The following is an 18,643-nucleotide window of genomic DNA, read 5'->3' on the forward strand; positions in this document are numbered from 1 at the left end:
ATAAAATGTATTTATGGTAAAGGTGACAGGAATTGCATAACTATATACTGTATTTAACAAATGAACTCCAGGAAAATAAAATTTCAATAAATAACAGTAAAATAAAAACTTAATGGAAATTAACTGGATTAGTTTGGTGTCATCTGTTGCTCTCTTTCACTGTTGTGGTATTATCCTAAGTCTCACTGTACTTCCCATTTTGATTATTCCATTATCTTGAAATTTCCTGCTATTCATGAAGTTTATCTTAATCTTTATGCCGAAAAGGAATTTGACAGGATTCTACACAGAACTCTATTCCATGAGTTAGAGCAAACTGGGTATGGATATGAATCTAGTGATTTGGATTAGAGAGCAGCTGATGGACAGATATCAAAGAGTAGTTTATGAAGTTGAGCCCAGGAGAAGGCAGGTGATCAGTTGTGTAGCACAGGGCTCAGTACTTGGTCCTATGTTTAATTTGTACATCAATGGTATTGTAAATGGTTTTATAGGAAATATTGAGTTGTTTGCTGATGATGCTAAACAAACTTGAAAAAGTGACTGCAAATGAAGGTGATGTAGAGATCCTGAAGGAAGACTGATATAGACTAACAGTATGGGCAAAGGAAAATGGCAGCCAGTTTAATGCAGCCAAGTGTAATGTGGTGCACTTTGGGAAGAAGAGATCACAAGCTGTGTACTATATTGATGGAATTGAACTACACTGATGAAGCAAAGGGCATTGGGAGGAGGGGTGATTGTGGACAAGGAGCTGAAGAAGAAAGCATATTGCAAAGGCAGCCAAAAACAGCACATCAGATTACATAATTATTTAACACTAACAGGAAGGTACAGAGAAGTTATTGTTCCCCTATATAAAGCTTTAATTAGGCCACATCTGAACCACATCTGTTGTCCATATCTATACACAGATATAGACAACAGGATTTTGTTGGGATGAAGTGGTGAAGAGGATCCAGAGGCAAGTGACAAAAATTGTGCCAGGATTGAATAGGGACTGATAGGCAAAAAAGAGGAGACATTAGAGCAGCATAGAAGTTATTAAAGGGGTTTTATAGGAATGATACTGAAGACTTTTCCCCGTACATGGCAGGAAGGGGTTGAGTGAGGGGTTGCTCATGGAGTGTGGTTGGCAAGAGTATTATGACTAGGTTTTTTTGCTTGGAGGGTGGTGAATGGGTTTCCAGAGGTGGTTGAGTGCTTCTTTAGTGAATGAGTTTAAGAAGTACAATAGATATATTATGAATAATGGGTCTTCCACAATAAATCCAAAATTAAATTACAATGAAGAATTGAACTAGCACTATATATTAGATCTGTTTCCCCTTGACTTACATAACTTGTATATTTTCATTCTCCCAGAACATTGGATCAACTCTTTAAGAATTATTAAGTAATATCAATGAACCGACTGTATTAATGTAACTTACCTGAAAATGTCCATGTGAAGCAGACTGTTTTTCCCATGATGCCTTAGGAGAACTTTGATATTTAAATGGCCCTTTGAAGGAGCGATGTATTGCTGACATATTGAATGCACATATTGCCGAACCATAAATACTATTTCTGAAAGAAAAATTATTAACATATAACTTCAATATGGTATAATGAAACATACAGTATCTCCATGGGGTCCAGAGAATCATCATGGAGACCCAAACTAACTATTATACACACAAAATCTATCACACCTCTCCTTAAATTCACTGTCAATGACTTGAACTAATTCTGGCAATCCATTCCACTCATTCACTATTCTCCATGCAAAAAAAATCTGGTCCACACACACCCCTAACCACACTCGTGTGGTTAATAGGGATTGTGTAAGAACACAACTTCCACAAATGGTCTCTAGTTTTGTTAGATGTTGAAAAATTTCCTTTGTATCAATTTTATAAATCCCTGTTAGAAACTTTTAATATCTTAAAAGTTTCTATCATGTCCACTCTTTTTCACTTAGCTCTGGTTGGCTGAGTGCTTAACATATCCACTCTCCAGCCAAAAAGCTGCAGGTTTGAATCCTGCTGTGGGCATGGATATTTGTGATTATCTGTGAAAATACTAGTGGTGGCCAGTAGATGCCATTGTGTAGATAATGATGGTAGTTGCAGTTCACTGTATTTGGTGGACTGAGTGGTGGAGACAGCGAGTTGAGTGGGTGTACTTCCTCGAGTCTTTGGACTCCTTGGAGGCGTCACATAATAATAATAAACTTTGCAACCCACACCTTCAGCCTGTCCTCACAGGAAGCATTCCAGAGAACTGTGACCAGCTTGGTTACTTGTCTCTGAATCTTCCCTACAACCTCCTCGTCACCAAGAAATCCAGGTGACTAAATCTGTGCAAAGTAGTCAAAAAAATATCCAAATTATAGCTTTATAAAGAGGGATAATAATAACTTCCCTGTCTTTTCTTGTTTACATATTTTTAACATCCAAGTAATCCTTTGAGCCATTTTACCAACTTTTGCAATATGTCCTCTAAACATCAACTCTATCCCCCAAGTCCCTAGCCTCCTCAATTTCCTGCAATCCAGTTCCATCAATATGCTACAATGTATGCAACCTTTTCAACCAGAAGTGCATAACATTACATTTTGCAACATTAAATTGACAATGATTATCCTTTGTCCACAATGCCAATTTATTAAAATCATCCTACAGGATATCTACATCACTTTTATCAACTATTGCTCTCCCCAGTTCTGCAATGTCAGCAAACCCCAATTTGCTAGCATTGCATCATCAGTTCTGTACACGTGCTCATTATCATAGGTGTGGCCAGACATGTGCTTGATTATATCCTCCCTAATACCTCTGGTTTTGCAATTCCAAACTCACTAAACAATGCTTTCTCCAATCATCTAATTCCAAGACTATTTAAATATGGTCCATTAGGCATATACAAGTCTTTTCACCATCAAATTCACTCCATACATCAATAAACTGAACACTATTCCTCCTGCACAATCTTCTCATCAACTCATTAGTAATCATGGTCCTTCAATTCTCTCTCTCCTATCATATCAAGGCAGCAGACTCTTAATTCCTTACTCTTTATTTTTGTTTCTTTTAAAAACTCTCATATTTCCCCTTACTGAATATTTCTCCCCTTTTAAATCATTTATTATTATTATTAACATCTGACCTGCATGGAGTCAGAGCCTCATCATGGGAGGTACAATGTTCATCCAACCATGCTTTAAACCTGATTCAATGTGTCTACATTCACAACACACTCAGACAATGCATTTCACTCACCAATCACCCTCCATGCAAAGAGGGTTCTCCTCACTCCTCCTCTGCTCAATGATGGCCTCTTGTTCTACTTTCCCCCTCCCATTCTATGAAAAATCTTTTCCAGGTCAACCTGATAACAATCCCCTGACTAGCTTATATGTCTTAATCATATCCCACCCCTCTTCCTCCTATTCATGAGGTTTTGTAACTTACATTCTCTCAATCTGTCCTCATACTCCACATTCTGAAGACCACTGACCACCTTTGTGAATTTTCTCTGGACCCTTTCCAACATATCATCACCATGAAAACCCAGTGACCAAATCTGTCAACAATAATCCATATGCCTGATCAAGGCCTTATACAATTGCATCATAACCTCTATTTCTGCATGTCATGGTCCTCCGACTCATTGTCATTATCCGATGGGATGTCTTCACAACTTATGCAATGTGGACCCTGAATTTCAAGTCCTTGACCAACATCACTCCCAGATCTCTCATTTCCTCAACTTACTTTAAAGGTTTCCCCCACCAAGTGTATACTTTGCATCCCATCGTTGCTTACCAAATCTCACACTTTGCAACATTGAACTGAAAGTTCCACTTACATTACTGCCCGTTCATTCAATCTATTCAAGTCCTCCTGTATGGCCACAACATCCACTTGACTCTGTATTGCTCTCCCCAATTTTACATTATCAGCAAACAGCTGCATATCACTAATTAAACCCATCCCAATATCATTAACATCCAAATTGAACAACAAGAGTCCCAAAACTGACCCTGCAGTACACAACTAGTGAACTTCCTCTTTAGGGATACTGCATCCCCATATATGAGATGTGGCTATTAAATAACGAGACAAGGTGAGCTGTGAATCGTATACTCGTAGGAGTGGGATGCACTTGCGTCATGAATGACCTTGAGGGTTCTAGAAGCATTTGAGATAAGCATTGCTCACTGTCGCTCATAGTTAGTCTATAGGCAGGTTATAAAAGAAGCACATTTGGAGTCACTTTGCTGAAATAATGTCTAATATTAAACTCAAGCAGTGCATTAATCTCAAGTTCCTTGTGAAATTGAAGAAATTGCCAACCGAGTGTTTGAAACTGTCGCAGGAGGTGTACAGTGATAATGTAATGTCACATGCATGAATGTTTGAATGGCAAAAATGCTTTGCTGAAGGTCGAGAAAACGTTGAAGATAACGAATGACTGGGTCGCCCCATCACGGCAGCAACCGAACAAAACATTGCAAAAATTAATGAAATTATCCACAATGATCACCGATTAAGCATTCAGAGATAGCAGACATGGTGCACATTGATAAGGAGACAGTATAACAAATTTTGCATGAGCAATTGCACATGAACAAAGTCTGCGCCAAAATGGTTCCCAAAAACCTGTATCAAAGGCAGAAAGACGTCTGGAAACATATTTGCACTGACATCATGAAACAGCTAACAGTAGAGCCAGACTTTCAGGAGAAGATCATCACATGTGATGTGATGAGACATGGATTTTCCAGAATGATCCAGAAACAAAGAAACAATCAATGCACTGGAAAACTATCACGTCACTGAGAATGAAAAGAGCAAGAATGAGCAAGACAAAACTGAAGGCAATGCCGATCTTTTTTTTTTTTAATAAATCAATAACATAGTAATGGTTAAATGGGTACCAGAGGATCAGACAGTTAACCAACATTATTACCTTGGGGTTCTGGTCAAGCTGAGAGGATGAGTGAGGAAGAAGACTCAATCTGTGGAAGAGCACTTAGATTCTCCATCAAGACAATGCTCCAACCCACAGCCTATAAAGCAGTATCTGGCTGATCCTAGTGTCGGACCATCCACCTTACTTGCTGTACTTAGCTCCATGCGACTCGTACCTTTTTCCAAAGTTTGAAATCCACATTAAAGGTCACCCATTTTCAGTCAGTGGATGAGGTAAAGTAAAGGAGAAAACGGCAGCACTATGACTTGCGGCACTGCTTCCAACAATGGAAAATTCATATGCAACAGTGTATAGAGAGGAAGGGAGTATGTTGAAAGGGATAACAATTAAGTTGTATATTTAATAAACCTATATTATATATATAATATAGGTTTATTAAATATAATAATAAACCTATATATAATAATAATCCAATAATAAACCACATTTTTGCAACTGGTCTAGTTATTTAATAGCCATACCTCATACAACATTCTGATACCTGACAGCCAGTCACTGATCTAACTCAAGAGTTCTGTTATCCAATCCCCATCTGTTTCGATTTATTTACCAGCTTCATGTGGCAGTCTATCAAACGTTTTTGCAAAATCCAAGTACACCACTGTTTATGCATCTCTCCTGTCCAAGGCCACATGACAAGCTGATAAATAAACTGAATTGCCTGCAGTTTCCTTTTGTAACTTCCAGGGATGGCCCCTTGTCATCACTCCTTCATGATGTTCAACCAAGCGGAAGAACTCCCCCGTAACCACCTCTCAACAGCTTAAAAGTCTCAATCATATCACCTCTCCTATCCACTAAACTCTGCAATGCACATTCCCTCAGCCAATCCTGTATAACTAACATTATACAGTCCCGAAACCATCTTTGGTATCTGCCTTTGTACCCTTTCCACAGTTAATTTATCCCCTTCAAATCCTGGGGACCAAATCTGTGAACAATAAGTCTCAGTGTGGTCTGATCAGTCTTATACAATGGAATGAGAACTCTTATCTCTGCTGATCAGAGTCCTCATTATTGCAGCAATCCTCTGTGTTACCTTCACCACCTTTGCAATATGTCCCCTAAATTTCATTTCTATCAATCATCAACCCCCAGATCTCTTGTCTCCCTACTTCCTCCAGTATAGTTCCTCCAATAGAGTATGCAGCAGTCTATTGATGTGTTCCAAACCTCAAGAACTTACATTTTGCTGCATTAAACTGATACCTCCATTCATTTGCCCATCTGTCTAGCTTATTTAAATCCCTAGTAATAGTGCAGGGCTACCACATCTGCACTATTACTAATAACCCTTCACATCATCCACAAACAACTGAATATCCCCTTGCAATCCACTGACAATATCACTGATATAAAGATTAAACAGTATAGGTCCCAGTATTGAGCCCTGTGGGACCCCACTTATAACCCTCTGCCTCCTTGAAACTTCCCCACCATACACAACTCTGATACCTATTGAACAGCCAATCCTGACATCTCGACCCATGTGCTGTAACTTAAATATCAGCTTATCATGTGGCACCCTGTTAAATGCCTTCACTAAATCCAAGAAAATGGCAGTATATGCCTATCTCTCATCTACAGCTCTTGTAACTTTATTATAAAAGGCTAGCATATTACTAAAACAAGAGCGCCCCTTCACAAATCCATGTTGACACTCACAAATAACATTACCTTCATCTGCCCAATGCTGTATATGGTCCCTCACTAATTTCTCCAAGATCTTAACTATTGATGACACACAAACTGGCCTATAATTAGACACTTCCAGTCTGCTACCACCCTTATGCAATGGCACTATCTTACCTTCCTTCCATTCCCTGGACACCTTTCCTGTAGCCAGACTTTCATTGAAAAGGCAGGTTAAAGGCACTATCAGTTCCCTAGCACATTCTCTCAAAACTCGTGAAATGCCATCCAATCCCACAGCTTTGACATCCAGAGCACTCAGAATCTTTAACACACTCCACCTGCACTTCTAAACCTCCAACCTGCCCTATCCCTCTAGTATTAAAATTTACTCCTCCACGAAATACTCCAATAAAATGTTCATTGAACAATTCCACTATGTCCTCTGCATCAGTCACTCTATTCCCATTTTTATCCCACGATGTCAATCTTCAACGGTCATTTCTCCTCCTACTGGCCACATAGCTAAAAACTTCCCTAAGATTTTCTTTGGATCTTAGGGCCAATCTCTACTCATATTCCAGTTTCACTTTCCTTACCATGCTAGTCACTCTCCTGGCCTGTGTCATTCTTCATGCATCTTCTCTTCACCTGTCTCCTTACATCTCTTCCATAGCCTCTTTTTCGCATGCAATTCCTGTTTAATATTGTTTGTCATCCACTTTACTCCAAATTGTGCCCTCTTCTTCACTCGCAGTATACAACTTACATTGCTGCCAACAAATATTCTTTCACAATTTCCCACGCACTAATGATATCCCGCCTTCCAATTCCTCCCTCCATGAAACTTCCCCAAGTTGACGTCTAAGATTATTGTAATCACCTGCCTTATAATTCCACATATTCCCATCTCTTGGGAATGTATGTGGGAGAGAGATGTCATCTCAGTTATTATCAACTCTTCTGATGCTATGACCAAATCCAAAACTCTTGAACCTCTTATTCCCTCTATTACATGTTACCTAAGATCTTCTGATGCTATGACCAAATCCAAAACTCTTGAACCTCTTATTCCCTCTATTACATGTTACCTAAGATATTTGTCCCTCAAGAATTGCAGAAATTCCATTCCCTTATTACTACATGCATTTTCCTTTTCCCAATTTATACTGCTGTAGTTAAAATCTCCCATAACAATCATTCTTCTTGCACTTGCAAAGCTCAACTTTCTAAACATCTCCTGGTTCCCACCCTCTGTACTCCTTGGTTTGTAGCAACACCCCACTAAATATCCTGTCTTGCCTATCTCTACCTCGCACCATATGCTTTCAAAATCATTAGTGTCACTGCCTTCCAAAGCCTCCACTCTTAGAGGATATAAGTCATCACTTATAAGCAGTACTCCACCACAGTGTTTTCCCTTCCTATCCTGTCAATGCTGTACCCTGCTACTTCTATTCCTGTTATTATATCTTCCGTCAACCACATCTCAGCGATCCCAATAATCTTTGGCCAGGCTGATGCTATCAGTGCCATCAATTCCTCTCCTTTATTCTGGATACTCTTGGCATTGGTGTAAAACATAAAAATGCCACTGTTTCTATACCCAGCATTATCCCATCTAGACTCTACTGGGCTCAGTGTTACCTAATGCCGTCCCATTTCTCCCAAGTACCCATTCCCACAAGAGGCCACCCCTGCTACCATCCACCCTGGGATGCACCGACTCGTTCAGAACAGCAATCTCTCCAGATGCCTATGTCCATCCTCATTCAAATGAAAGTAGTCTCTTGTATACAATTCCTCTCTATCCTCAAACACCCTCCAAGCATCCACATATTCCAATCCTCTCTTCTGACACATTCTAGCTATTATGTTGTATATAGCTATGTCAGATATGTGTGTGTGTGTGTAAGAAAGATTGAAGAATTAAGGTTTCACAGAATTACAAAGAATGAAGAAGGTTCTTTGAGGTAAAGATATCAAAATTTTCTTTTTGATATCCTTATTAAATTGAAGCAAATACTACCAGAAAATTTGCATGCATAAAAATGTCATTTTCATCTGTTGAAAAAAGTCTATCCAATTAAAGAGTCAATTGTTAGTTTAAATGATCATCTAAAAAAGTCATATGCTTCTGAACATGGTATAAAAAATTCATTTATGGTGACTGGAAATGAAAAACAAATACTGAAGCTTTCTGAGTGAGGTTATGCAGTATAAAGATGGATCAAGATGACCAATTCAAAAAAATTTCAAAATTTGCAATCTATTTTAATTTTGCCACATTCAAATAAATACTGAATGTCAAATGAATATTCAGTAGCATGAATAACATTCAATCTAAACTAAGATATAGAATGACAGCAGAAATTTTAATTCAATGCTTTATCTAAAATTTGGCTTGATACAGCACATCAAATGTTATACTTATAAACTACCATAAAAGACTGAAAGTCAAACATTAGCCAAATCTACAGGGCCTTGTCTCTCTCATCAACACACTGAACACCAGATACCAAGGTAAGCTTAGACAAAAATCTGTTTTTTTATAGATATTATATAGATTATTAAATTATTCTTCATTCACAAGAATAAAGAATAATAATTTTTATTACTGTAAATATTTTGATCAGAAATTAACAGGCCATCAATGCATCAGCATGATCATAAGGTGAAGCTAGAACAATGAATGTTAATCCTATTATATACAGAGCTGAGTCACATGCTGAAATGCTGCCATATGGGTGGTTACAAAATCAAATAAGATTACAATTAAAGCTAAAACGATTTAAAATACAAAATTAATAAAAATTAAAAATAAAATAAAATGATTGAATGACAGAGCATTATTTTTTTTTTTTAATATAAAAAAAAAGGGGATGAGCACTATTGTTTGCCATTTATAAGGATGAGACTCTCCCAAATCTTAACAGATAGGCAGTTATTCTGATTTAACTATGAGCAGTGTAGAAGTGCTTCAGCACTCTAAATAACAGTTCATACATAAACTAGCACTAATGTAAAAAGTGATTATTGGACCAGAGGATATTGTGATCAGCATCCACTCCATGATGAGCAGGAGGAGATTTTGTTGATAATGAAGAATGCAGGGACTAAACTATCTTTTCAGGATCTTTGCAATCACCTCCAAGATATCTGTGAGGAATGGGATAGGAACTCAACCATACAGGTTCAGAGTTCTTGTAGTTAGGCTTGTATGTATCCAGGATTCATTTCAACTTCAAGTGAAGCCATTCTGTAGTATAATAGATTGGATGGTGTTCAGTTCTTGGAGAGCTTGGGAATTAGAGCAGATAATTTGTTCTGTTGAGCAAAAATTTGAAGATGCCTAGAATCGCAATGTTGAGAATGTTCGCAACATCTGTTCTTCTTCTTCTTCCTATCATGGAATATAGGCCATGTGGCCTGTTCCGGTCTCATGCCATCTCTTTCTTGGTCTTCCGATTCTTCTTTTTCCACTTATTTTGTATCTGTATAATATTTTTGGTAGTCTGCTGTTGTCCATTCGATTTAAATGTTCTAGCCATTTTTGTTTATACTGTCTTATGTAGTAATTAATTGGTTTGATTTTTAGGGATTGTAAGATTTCTTCATTTGTTTTGTGGTCCCACTTGGTATATCCTGCTGTTTTTCTGAGGAACTTCATTTCTGCTGTTTGAATTCGTTTTTCATCTTTCCTTTTCATGGTCCATGTTTCGCTTCCGTATAGTAGAGTTGGTTTTGACAAGACATTATATAGTCTGATTCTAGTGTGTTTTTGTACCAGGGATGGCTTAAATATACTATTTATTATGCCATTTACTTTGACAAAGTTTGATATTTTAGTGTCTATGTCTTTTTCTTCTTCGTATGATAGATCACATCCCAAGTATCTGAAAGTGTTTACTTGTTCTAGTATTTTATTGTCTATCACTATTTTACTTCTTATTGGGTTTTCTCCTTTGAATGCCATTATTTTTGTTTTTTCTTTGGATATTGTCATATTATATTGCTTAGAGATATCATTTAATGATTTTAATGATCTTTGTAAGTCATCTTCTGATGTAGCTAATACTATTTGATCATCTGCAAATAGTGTATCTATCTTCATTTGCGGGGTCATTTGTATACCAAATGGGTTATGCTGTTTCCAGATTGTTAATATTTCATTTATATATATATTGAAAAGCAGAGGTGAGAGGGTACATCCTTGTCGTACTCCTCTTGATATATCTTTCCATTCTGAGGTGTGTCTTATTTAACTGCTATTTTATTTCCTGTATATATTTCTTGAATAGATTGTAAAAGTTGGTTTGGTATGTTTAAATCGGTTAATATTTTAAACAATTTTTGTCGACTAATTTTGTCAAACGCTTTTTCATAATCAATAAATGCCACATGTGTTTCTTTTTGAAATTCTCTTCTCTTTTCTATTAATAATTTTAAAGTAAAAATTGGATCTATGCAGGATCGGCCTTTTCGGAAGCCATTTTGTTCTTCTAGTAATTTGTTTTCTACAATGCTGCTTAGTTTCTCTTTTAATATTCCTGCATATATTTTATATCCTGTATTCAGCAGGCTAATTCCCCTATAATTATTGCAATTGTCTTTATTTCCTTTTTTATAGATTGGGATGACCAGTGCTTTTTTCCAAGAGTTAGAGGTTTTCCGGACATCCAAACCATATTAAAAAATTTCAAAAGTCTTTCATTAAATTTTTCACCTGCATTTTTGTATAGTTCTATATTTATATTGTCTTCTCCTGGCGTTTTCCTATTTTTCATCTTCTTTATTATATTTTTCAGTTCTAACATTGTGATATTTTCTATTAGGTCATTCTTTGTCTTATAAAATTTTAATTCATTGTTCTCATCTGTCCAGAGATTTTGGAAATAGGTCACCCATTTTTCTAAATCTATTGTTTGTATTTTTATCTTTTCTTTTATTTCTTTAAGCTTTTTAGCTCAATAACACTCCATCCACACAGATTTACTTCATTCAGATGACGGGATAAAGAGTCAACTTTATAAGTTTTGGGTTGTGGCTTAAATAAATCCTTTTCTAGTTCTGTTACGAAATTGTAACATCTTTCTCTATGTTTTTTCCTTACTTCTCGTTTTGCAATTGCACTATTTCTTTTATACTCTATTTCTGCTTCTATTGTTTTGGAATTTAGCCATTTCTGGTAACTCTCCTTTTTGGTTTTTATTATATTTTCTATTTCTTTGTTCCAGTCTCGTAGTCCTCTTTTTTCTAATCCATTTGTGCTTTATTCCTAAGGTTTCTGTTGCTGCTTTTGTGAGAATTTGTTTCAAATTTTCCCATTCATCTTCTATGTCCCTTGATTCATGTGTGGTTTCTGTTTTTAAGTTTGTGCATTTTTGATATTGTAGTCTAACTTGAGGATCCTGTAATGAAGAAATTTTGTAGCTTGGCTGGTAAGAATTTTCAATTCTATGTGTTTTTAGCCACTTTAGTTTAAAACGAATTTTTGCTGATACCATATAATGATCAGAGTTTAATTCAAAGCCTCGATATGTTCTTACGTCTAAAATTAACTCTGCTAATTTAAAATTTGTGATAACGTAGTCGATTACTGATTTGTATCCTCTGGCTGACCAAGTATATTTATGTATTTCCTTGTGTTTAAACATTGAATTCATTATTCTCATATTATTATAAATGACAAAATCGCGCAATCTCTGTTCAAGAGACAATATCCATGATCTTAAAAAACAGACATAACGTGCTTTTAGAAATGGCTAGAAGTCTAATTAACTTACTCCTGCAAAAACTTCAGTACCTGTCAAAGGACATGATTATGCTATAGTGCATAAAATATTCATACCTGGAATTCCTGCTTAATATGAAGAACTTAACTTGTATATGCAAGTATCGTAGTTTTGAAGATGCTTCATGGCAAACTGTTTGCTTGCACTTGGATAAAGGATTAAACAAGAATTTAATTTCTTGGCATCTTTAATTTAAAACCAAGTGAAACTACTTTCAACAGTTTAATAACCACCCACTCTATTGATGATGCCAATAAACTCAGACTAGAAATTCCATCAGAGCCAAACTTCTGTCCCAACTGTATTTCTTGATGCAATCAAGACCCTAAAATCCTTCGGACTTAACTAGCTCACCATATGATCTTACAGTAAAACAGACATATCCTGAAATGCAAGTCTGACTTACTTGTTCAGAAGCAAAAACCAACCAAGATCAACCAGGTAGGTTGGCAACACATATAGACATTCCCTTACTCCATTATCAGGATATAACTTCAGTGCTTGCTAAAGGACATGATTATGCAACAGTGGCTAAAAAAATTCCATACCTCAATTACTTGCATGACACTGAGAGGAACTTAACGATCCTCTGAAATGATGCTAATAAACCCAGACCAGAAGTTTTTCAGTGCTGCTCAGAGACAAACTTCCAATCCCAAACAACACTTGTAATTAATAGGCATAATAATACTGGCCTCGTAGCCTGAGTTGCTTTGGCTGTAAATCCAAATAAACCAAACTAAACCTCTCTCCCCTTTTTTTTTTATAATATATATATATAGCATCATTCAATCATTTTATTTATTTAAATTTTGATTAATTTTGTATTTCAAAGCATTTTTATTTTAGCTTTAATTGTAATCTCCTTTGATTCTGTAACCACCCATATATGGCAGCATTCCAGCACATGGCTCACCTCTGTAAACAGGATTAACATTTATTGTTCTAGATTCACCTTATGATTATGCTGATGCACTAATGATGGCCCATTAATTTCTAAACAAAATATTTGCAATAATAAAATTATTATTATTCTTTATTCTTGTGAGTAAATGTCTAATCTTTGCTACGTCACATGTACGATTAAAAATTATTTTCAGTTTTACTTTAGACTTGCTTATTATATTATATAATTATATTATTAGACCATATAATATTAAATAGTATGTAACATTGTCCCACATGAACAGTTTTCTTTTTAATTTTGAAAAAATGATTTCAGCCAAGATCGGGAAAAGTTCAGTAGCAGGAACAAAGATAAATTCGAGGACTACATCTCCATGGACTGCAATGTGGCAACCAGTGGTGTAGAAACAGCGCAAGAGCTGTGCGAGGATCTCATAGCATCTAGGAATGTGGAAGGGGAAAAAGGATGAGAAGATGGCAAACCCAAAGTTCGGTAGAACTTTGCCGAGATGGATGAAGCACCAACAAAAATAAAAGCTTTTTATGCATACAGCACAAGTGATGGTGATCGTGGAAGTGCTCTAGGACTTGAAAGATCTTTTACTTTGAATTGAGGCATAAAGTTTGTACAAAACAAATGTCAAAGTTTTTTCAGCAAATTTTTTCGAAATATCCTATGATGTATCACATACTGTATTTCAATGAATAATAATCATTAAATTGCTTTTATCTTTATTTTTTATTGATTTCCTGGTACTATTGTTTTCTTGTATATGTTGTTTTTCCATTTCCCTAAAAAGTGATGAATCAAAGTTTTACTGTGTGTGTGTAATTTTAACTGGCACAAGGATGAGTTTTCTTAAATGTAAAATTAAGCAAATTAAGTGAAAGGATGAAACTATTTTTAAACATCTTTGACAAACATAGTCACTATACAAGTAGTCATGAGCTCTGTATTTCTGGCGACTAATAGAATTAGTTACTTTCTAAGAAATATTATTCCAGATTACCAGATCTGCATATACAAAATATCAGATAACAGGAATTACAAGCTCAAGACCAGAATGTTATTAACCAGCTAATTACAATGTAAAATATGACAAGTTTATTTTGTAAATTCAATGTACACTGTTTATTAAATTATATCAAGCAGATAACAACTTGAAACTGTCCAAGGATAACTTACGGAGGAGTTGTAAAGGTTGCATAAATTACTTGTTCTCTCTCTAAAAAGTGCACACTTTGGATCTCATTATAATAAAAAGGGTAATTTCCAGGCAGAGAACAATTCAGTCGAGCTTTCAAGTATGTTGTCCATTTATCTTTTAACATGTATGTTCCTCCTTGATCATTCTTGCACATGCGAGCAACTCTTGAGTAAACAATCTGAAAAATCGTGAACAAGTCCATATTATACAAGTCAGATATGTAAAATAATAAATGAAAATTAGTTTCTCTGTGTGTGGGGGGGGGGTCACTCATGTTAACTACCCAGAATTCTTTTCTGGACTAACAGAATAGTGACTATGCATCTATATAATTTTATAATTCAAACAAAGTCTCCTGCTTTCTTCTCATAAGTAGTGTGGATAATATCCTTCAAGTGCATACTAAACCATGCTTTACTATAGAACCAACTACATTCAAGTTGCAACAATAAGGCATTTTTGCAGGATAAATATTACAGTATGCATAAGTAAACTGATGGTAATGCAGCAAGAATCTTCTTGATCAGGTGATGAATTTCTGCTACCTCTTACTATGACAAATCACGTCTAGTGGGAGTTTGAGTCAAGTATTATAGCATGAAGACAACACTATCAAGGTCACATGGACAGGAGACTGGATGTTCTCTATCAGAGATATTTATGAGTATTTTGCCTCCAAACAGTATGCCTTTTATTCTTTAATCATCTCTTTTAATTGCCGTCCTCAGTGACAATAACACTGCAGATCAGGAGGAAAAAAAAAAAAAAAAAAAAAAAAAATCACACACACAAATCATTAAAAGCAACAAATCCATACAAAAACACTGAGCATTTATGGACTTAGGAAAATGCTGTGTACAACCACTTACCAATCATTCAGTCCAAACTTGAGACGATTCCTTTGTTCACAAGGGTAGTAGTACTTGGGATGCCAAAAATAAATGTAACACACACACACACACACACACACACACACACACATGCCAAATCTAGAATCTCCTTTTTCCTTTCTCCTTTGAGAAATGGGAAAAAAAATTTGAAATTGAGATTCTCCTTTAGAATCTCAATTTCTCACAATTTTGTGAGAATGACTCAATTTATTAACTCCATTTTGGTGCATTCTTTTGCTCTTAATTGCTTTATTTCCAAATTCTGATAACCACTCTACTCTGAGCATCCGCAAAATTATTTTCCATAGTCCAAATACTCAAAGAGCAAAATCATCTTCCTTATGGGCTTCAACATCCACAACTTAAACCAGGTTTTCCTTTCAATTCCAGTGATCAAACCCAAGAAAATGTAAAAATAGCGCTACTGTTAGCAAGAATAACACAAACTCTACAGATACTCACCAGATAATTCTGGTCATCCTCCACTCTTGACCTCATCTTCACTTTACTTACAAAAATGCAGTAGATATAATCTCTATGATATTTCACTTATTAAACAGGTAATCAAACGTTACAAGTCCTGTGCAGAGGAACAAACATCAACTTAATTCAACCTCACTAGTCACATGAAATCTACTGTAAGATCATACACAAGGGGTCCAAAAATTACCTTTTAACTTTTATAAATTAACTTTTATCCAGAATAAAGTTTCAAAATAAAAGATTGTCCCATTTTACAGGGGAAACTCATTTACATTTTTCTGAATACCAAGTTTTAGGAAGTTCTCTCTTTTTTTTTTTCTCTCTCCAGATCTTCATTTCTCCACTCAGTCACAATGAATCCACAGGAAAAAGCACTGTGTACTGAGTGGTTTATTCAAACCAAATCTCTTGCACAGTTCCAACGAAGATTTAGAACTCATTACAACAGATTGCCATCAAGACCAACCATACAAGCTTGGTATAAAAAGTTTATGGAAACTAAGTGGAGAACACAAGAAAGGAATAGGACAGCCTCAAATGTCTGAAGACCATGTCTAGTATGTCAAGAGGCCTTTATTCTGTAAGTCAATATGAACTGCATCATGTAAGTTACAGTTGCAATGTTCAACAGTGCATGATGTCTGGCAAAAATGTTTGAAGTTGCATCCTTACAAATTGAAACTCTTGCAAGAGAGTCCATTGGGCCTATGCATATGATATGTTTGAATAAATCACTCAACACACTGTGCTTTTTCCTATGGATTCAGAGTGACTGAGGGGAGGAATGAAGATCTGGAAAAAACGTGGTATTCAGAAAATCCTGATGAGCTTTACCCGTAAAGTGGGACAACCCCAGTATTTCTGCACCTCCTGGTTGGCTTATATTGCATAAAACTTGAAAAGATAATTTTTGGACATCTTATATTTGTATGTAATACTACTCATTTGATATTCAAAAGGAAAATGGAAAATTTAAATAGGAATTATGGTTTAACTCATTCCAACTCTAGAAAACTTGTTATGTTCCACATAAGGTTTGTTTGTTTAATGAATCTGTTTTCTTATTCTTGCTATGGACTAGTGGTTTTCCATTCTAATCAATGCATTTCATCTCATTATATTGATGCTTGTGCTTAGCATTGCACTCTTCATTCTAACCTGCAATGTAACACAATCCCTTCTTAACCAATCAATTTCAATCCCTACTGACTTTAAATGGTTCTGATATCAAACTGAACTAAACAGCAAATTATTTTATAGTTTTCTTTACACACAGCACATTTTATAGTTCATGTGAATCAATACTTCATAATTCATTAATGCAAAAGATAAGAATCTAATTCTTGTACATAAACTTACACCTTGGTTATACATGACCAAATTTTTCAGGAAATGACAACTTATACTAAAATATTAATTAAAAAACTTTAATCAATTTCCAATATTTCGGGAATGTTACATTGCCATCTTCTGGGAACATAAAACTGCGATATGTGCAAGCAGGCACTCTATTTAGATAGGAATCTAAATTGATAACATTATCTACCTAATTAAATTGTATTAATTACAGAAACTTCATTCAACACAAATTATGACAAGGATATACTAATTTCAGAAAATTTATTTCTAGAAATATAAAACACATTTCACTACTTTTCTTTCTAACAGTATCCTTAAGGTGAATCTATCCAGAAATAGCTCTGGATTGTCAGTTGCTTTTAAAGCAGCTTGGTTAATTTATCAAGTTGCTGATTAAAGTCTTGTTTCTCTAGTGATGTTGGATTACTACTGTTAAATAATTAAAATATATAATTTCTAAACACCTAATCCTTTCTAGGCATTAAAAGAAGTCTAGTTACAAAGCCATTTCATGGACAGATGCATCTGCTTACATTGACTGTGAATGAAAACAAGAATTTGTCAAGTGCAAATTGAAATTAAAATAAACAAATATCTAAACATTCTAATTATTTTAATATAAGATGGTTCAGCAATTCAAATACATTTCATAAATGAATTAACATAAAGCTTACCTTTCCACAGTTAAGATATTCAACAGCAGCTTCACGAAAAAAGAAGTAAACAAAATTTTCAATTTCATAAGCAGCAACAAAACTGGGTTCTGAAATCAAAATATTCATGAAAAAAATTGTGCTATATTCTTGAATATTTAAAATACTGAAATAGGTTTTAGTAATTAAGTCTAAATAAATTTAAGAAACTGGTTGTTTTCTACTTAGTCTGCTCAGCCCGCTTGTATATAATTTTTACAATAAATGATTTATGTGTGAGTGGTGCTAGCGTCGCCGTAGCACGTGGCGGTGAATTTGAGCTGTGCAGAAGAAAGCGATTTTTAATCTGAGAATAGTCCACTTTTTTCCCCGTTTTTCTACGTTTTTGAGTGCTAAATTGTTTCTCTGAATACGAGTGTACTTCAGTGGTTGTTTTTTGGAAGTTAGTTGCTGTCGTGATATAATATATTTTAGTACCATCGGAATCAAACGCATAACGGTGGAAGACAAAACGAAGCTAAGTTACTGTATTTAGTTATATTTCATTTTATTTAATTATATTTAGTACTTAAATGTTCTGATGATTGTACTTTTTTTCATCTCATTTATTAATTGAATAATTATTAAAGATTACACTACTTGGCAGTAAGGAATGATGGTGGATTCAGCAGCAGTCGCAAGTGGCGTAATGCCAAGTCCTCCGGCATTTAAGAACTCAATTATTAGCAATATCATAA

At 35.3% G+C, this 18,643-nt stretch overlaps 1 protein-coding gene across 4 annotated transcripts in view; it reads right to left on the bottom strand.

Moving 5' to 3' along the window:
* Window positions 1-18,643, bottom strand: part of LOC150093601 (semaphorin-5A-like) — a 299,721-nt gene that overhangs the window by 63,740 nt on the left and 217,338 nt on the right. For all 4 annotated transcript variants that reach the window (XM_090412830.1, XM_090412829.1, XM_090412831.1 and 1 more), the window contains exons 7-9: window positions 17,928-18,016; window positions 14,500-14,699; window positions 1,434-1,569 (exon numbers count right to left, since the gene is read on the bottom strand). In XM_090412830.1, the coding sequence (XP_090268956.1) occupies window positions 1,434-1,569; window positions 14,500-14,699; window positions 17,928-18,016 (425 nt within the window). The remainder of the gene's footprint in view (window positions 1-1,433; window positions 1,570-14,499; window positions 14,700-17,927; window positions 18,017-18,643) is intronic.

The sequence above is a fragment of the Typopeltis vanoorti genome, chromosome 23, assembly GCF_054136105.1.
Source record: "Typopeltis vanoorti isolate ZY-2024b chromosome 23, IOZ_Tvanoo_1.0, whole genome shotgun sequence".
Lineage (NCBI taxonomy): Eukaryota > Metazoa > Arthropoda > Arachnida > Uropygi > Thelyphonidae > Typopeltis > Typopeltis vanoorti.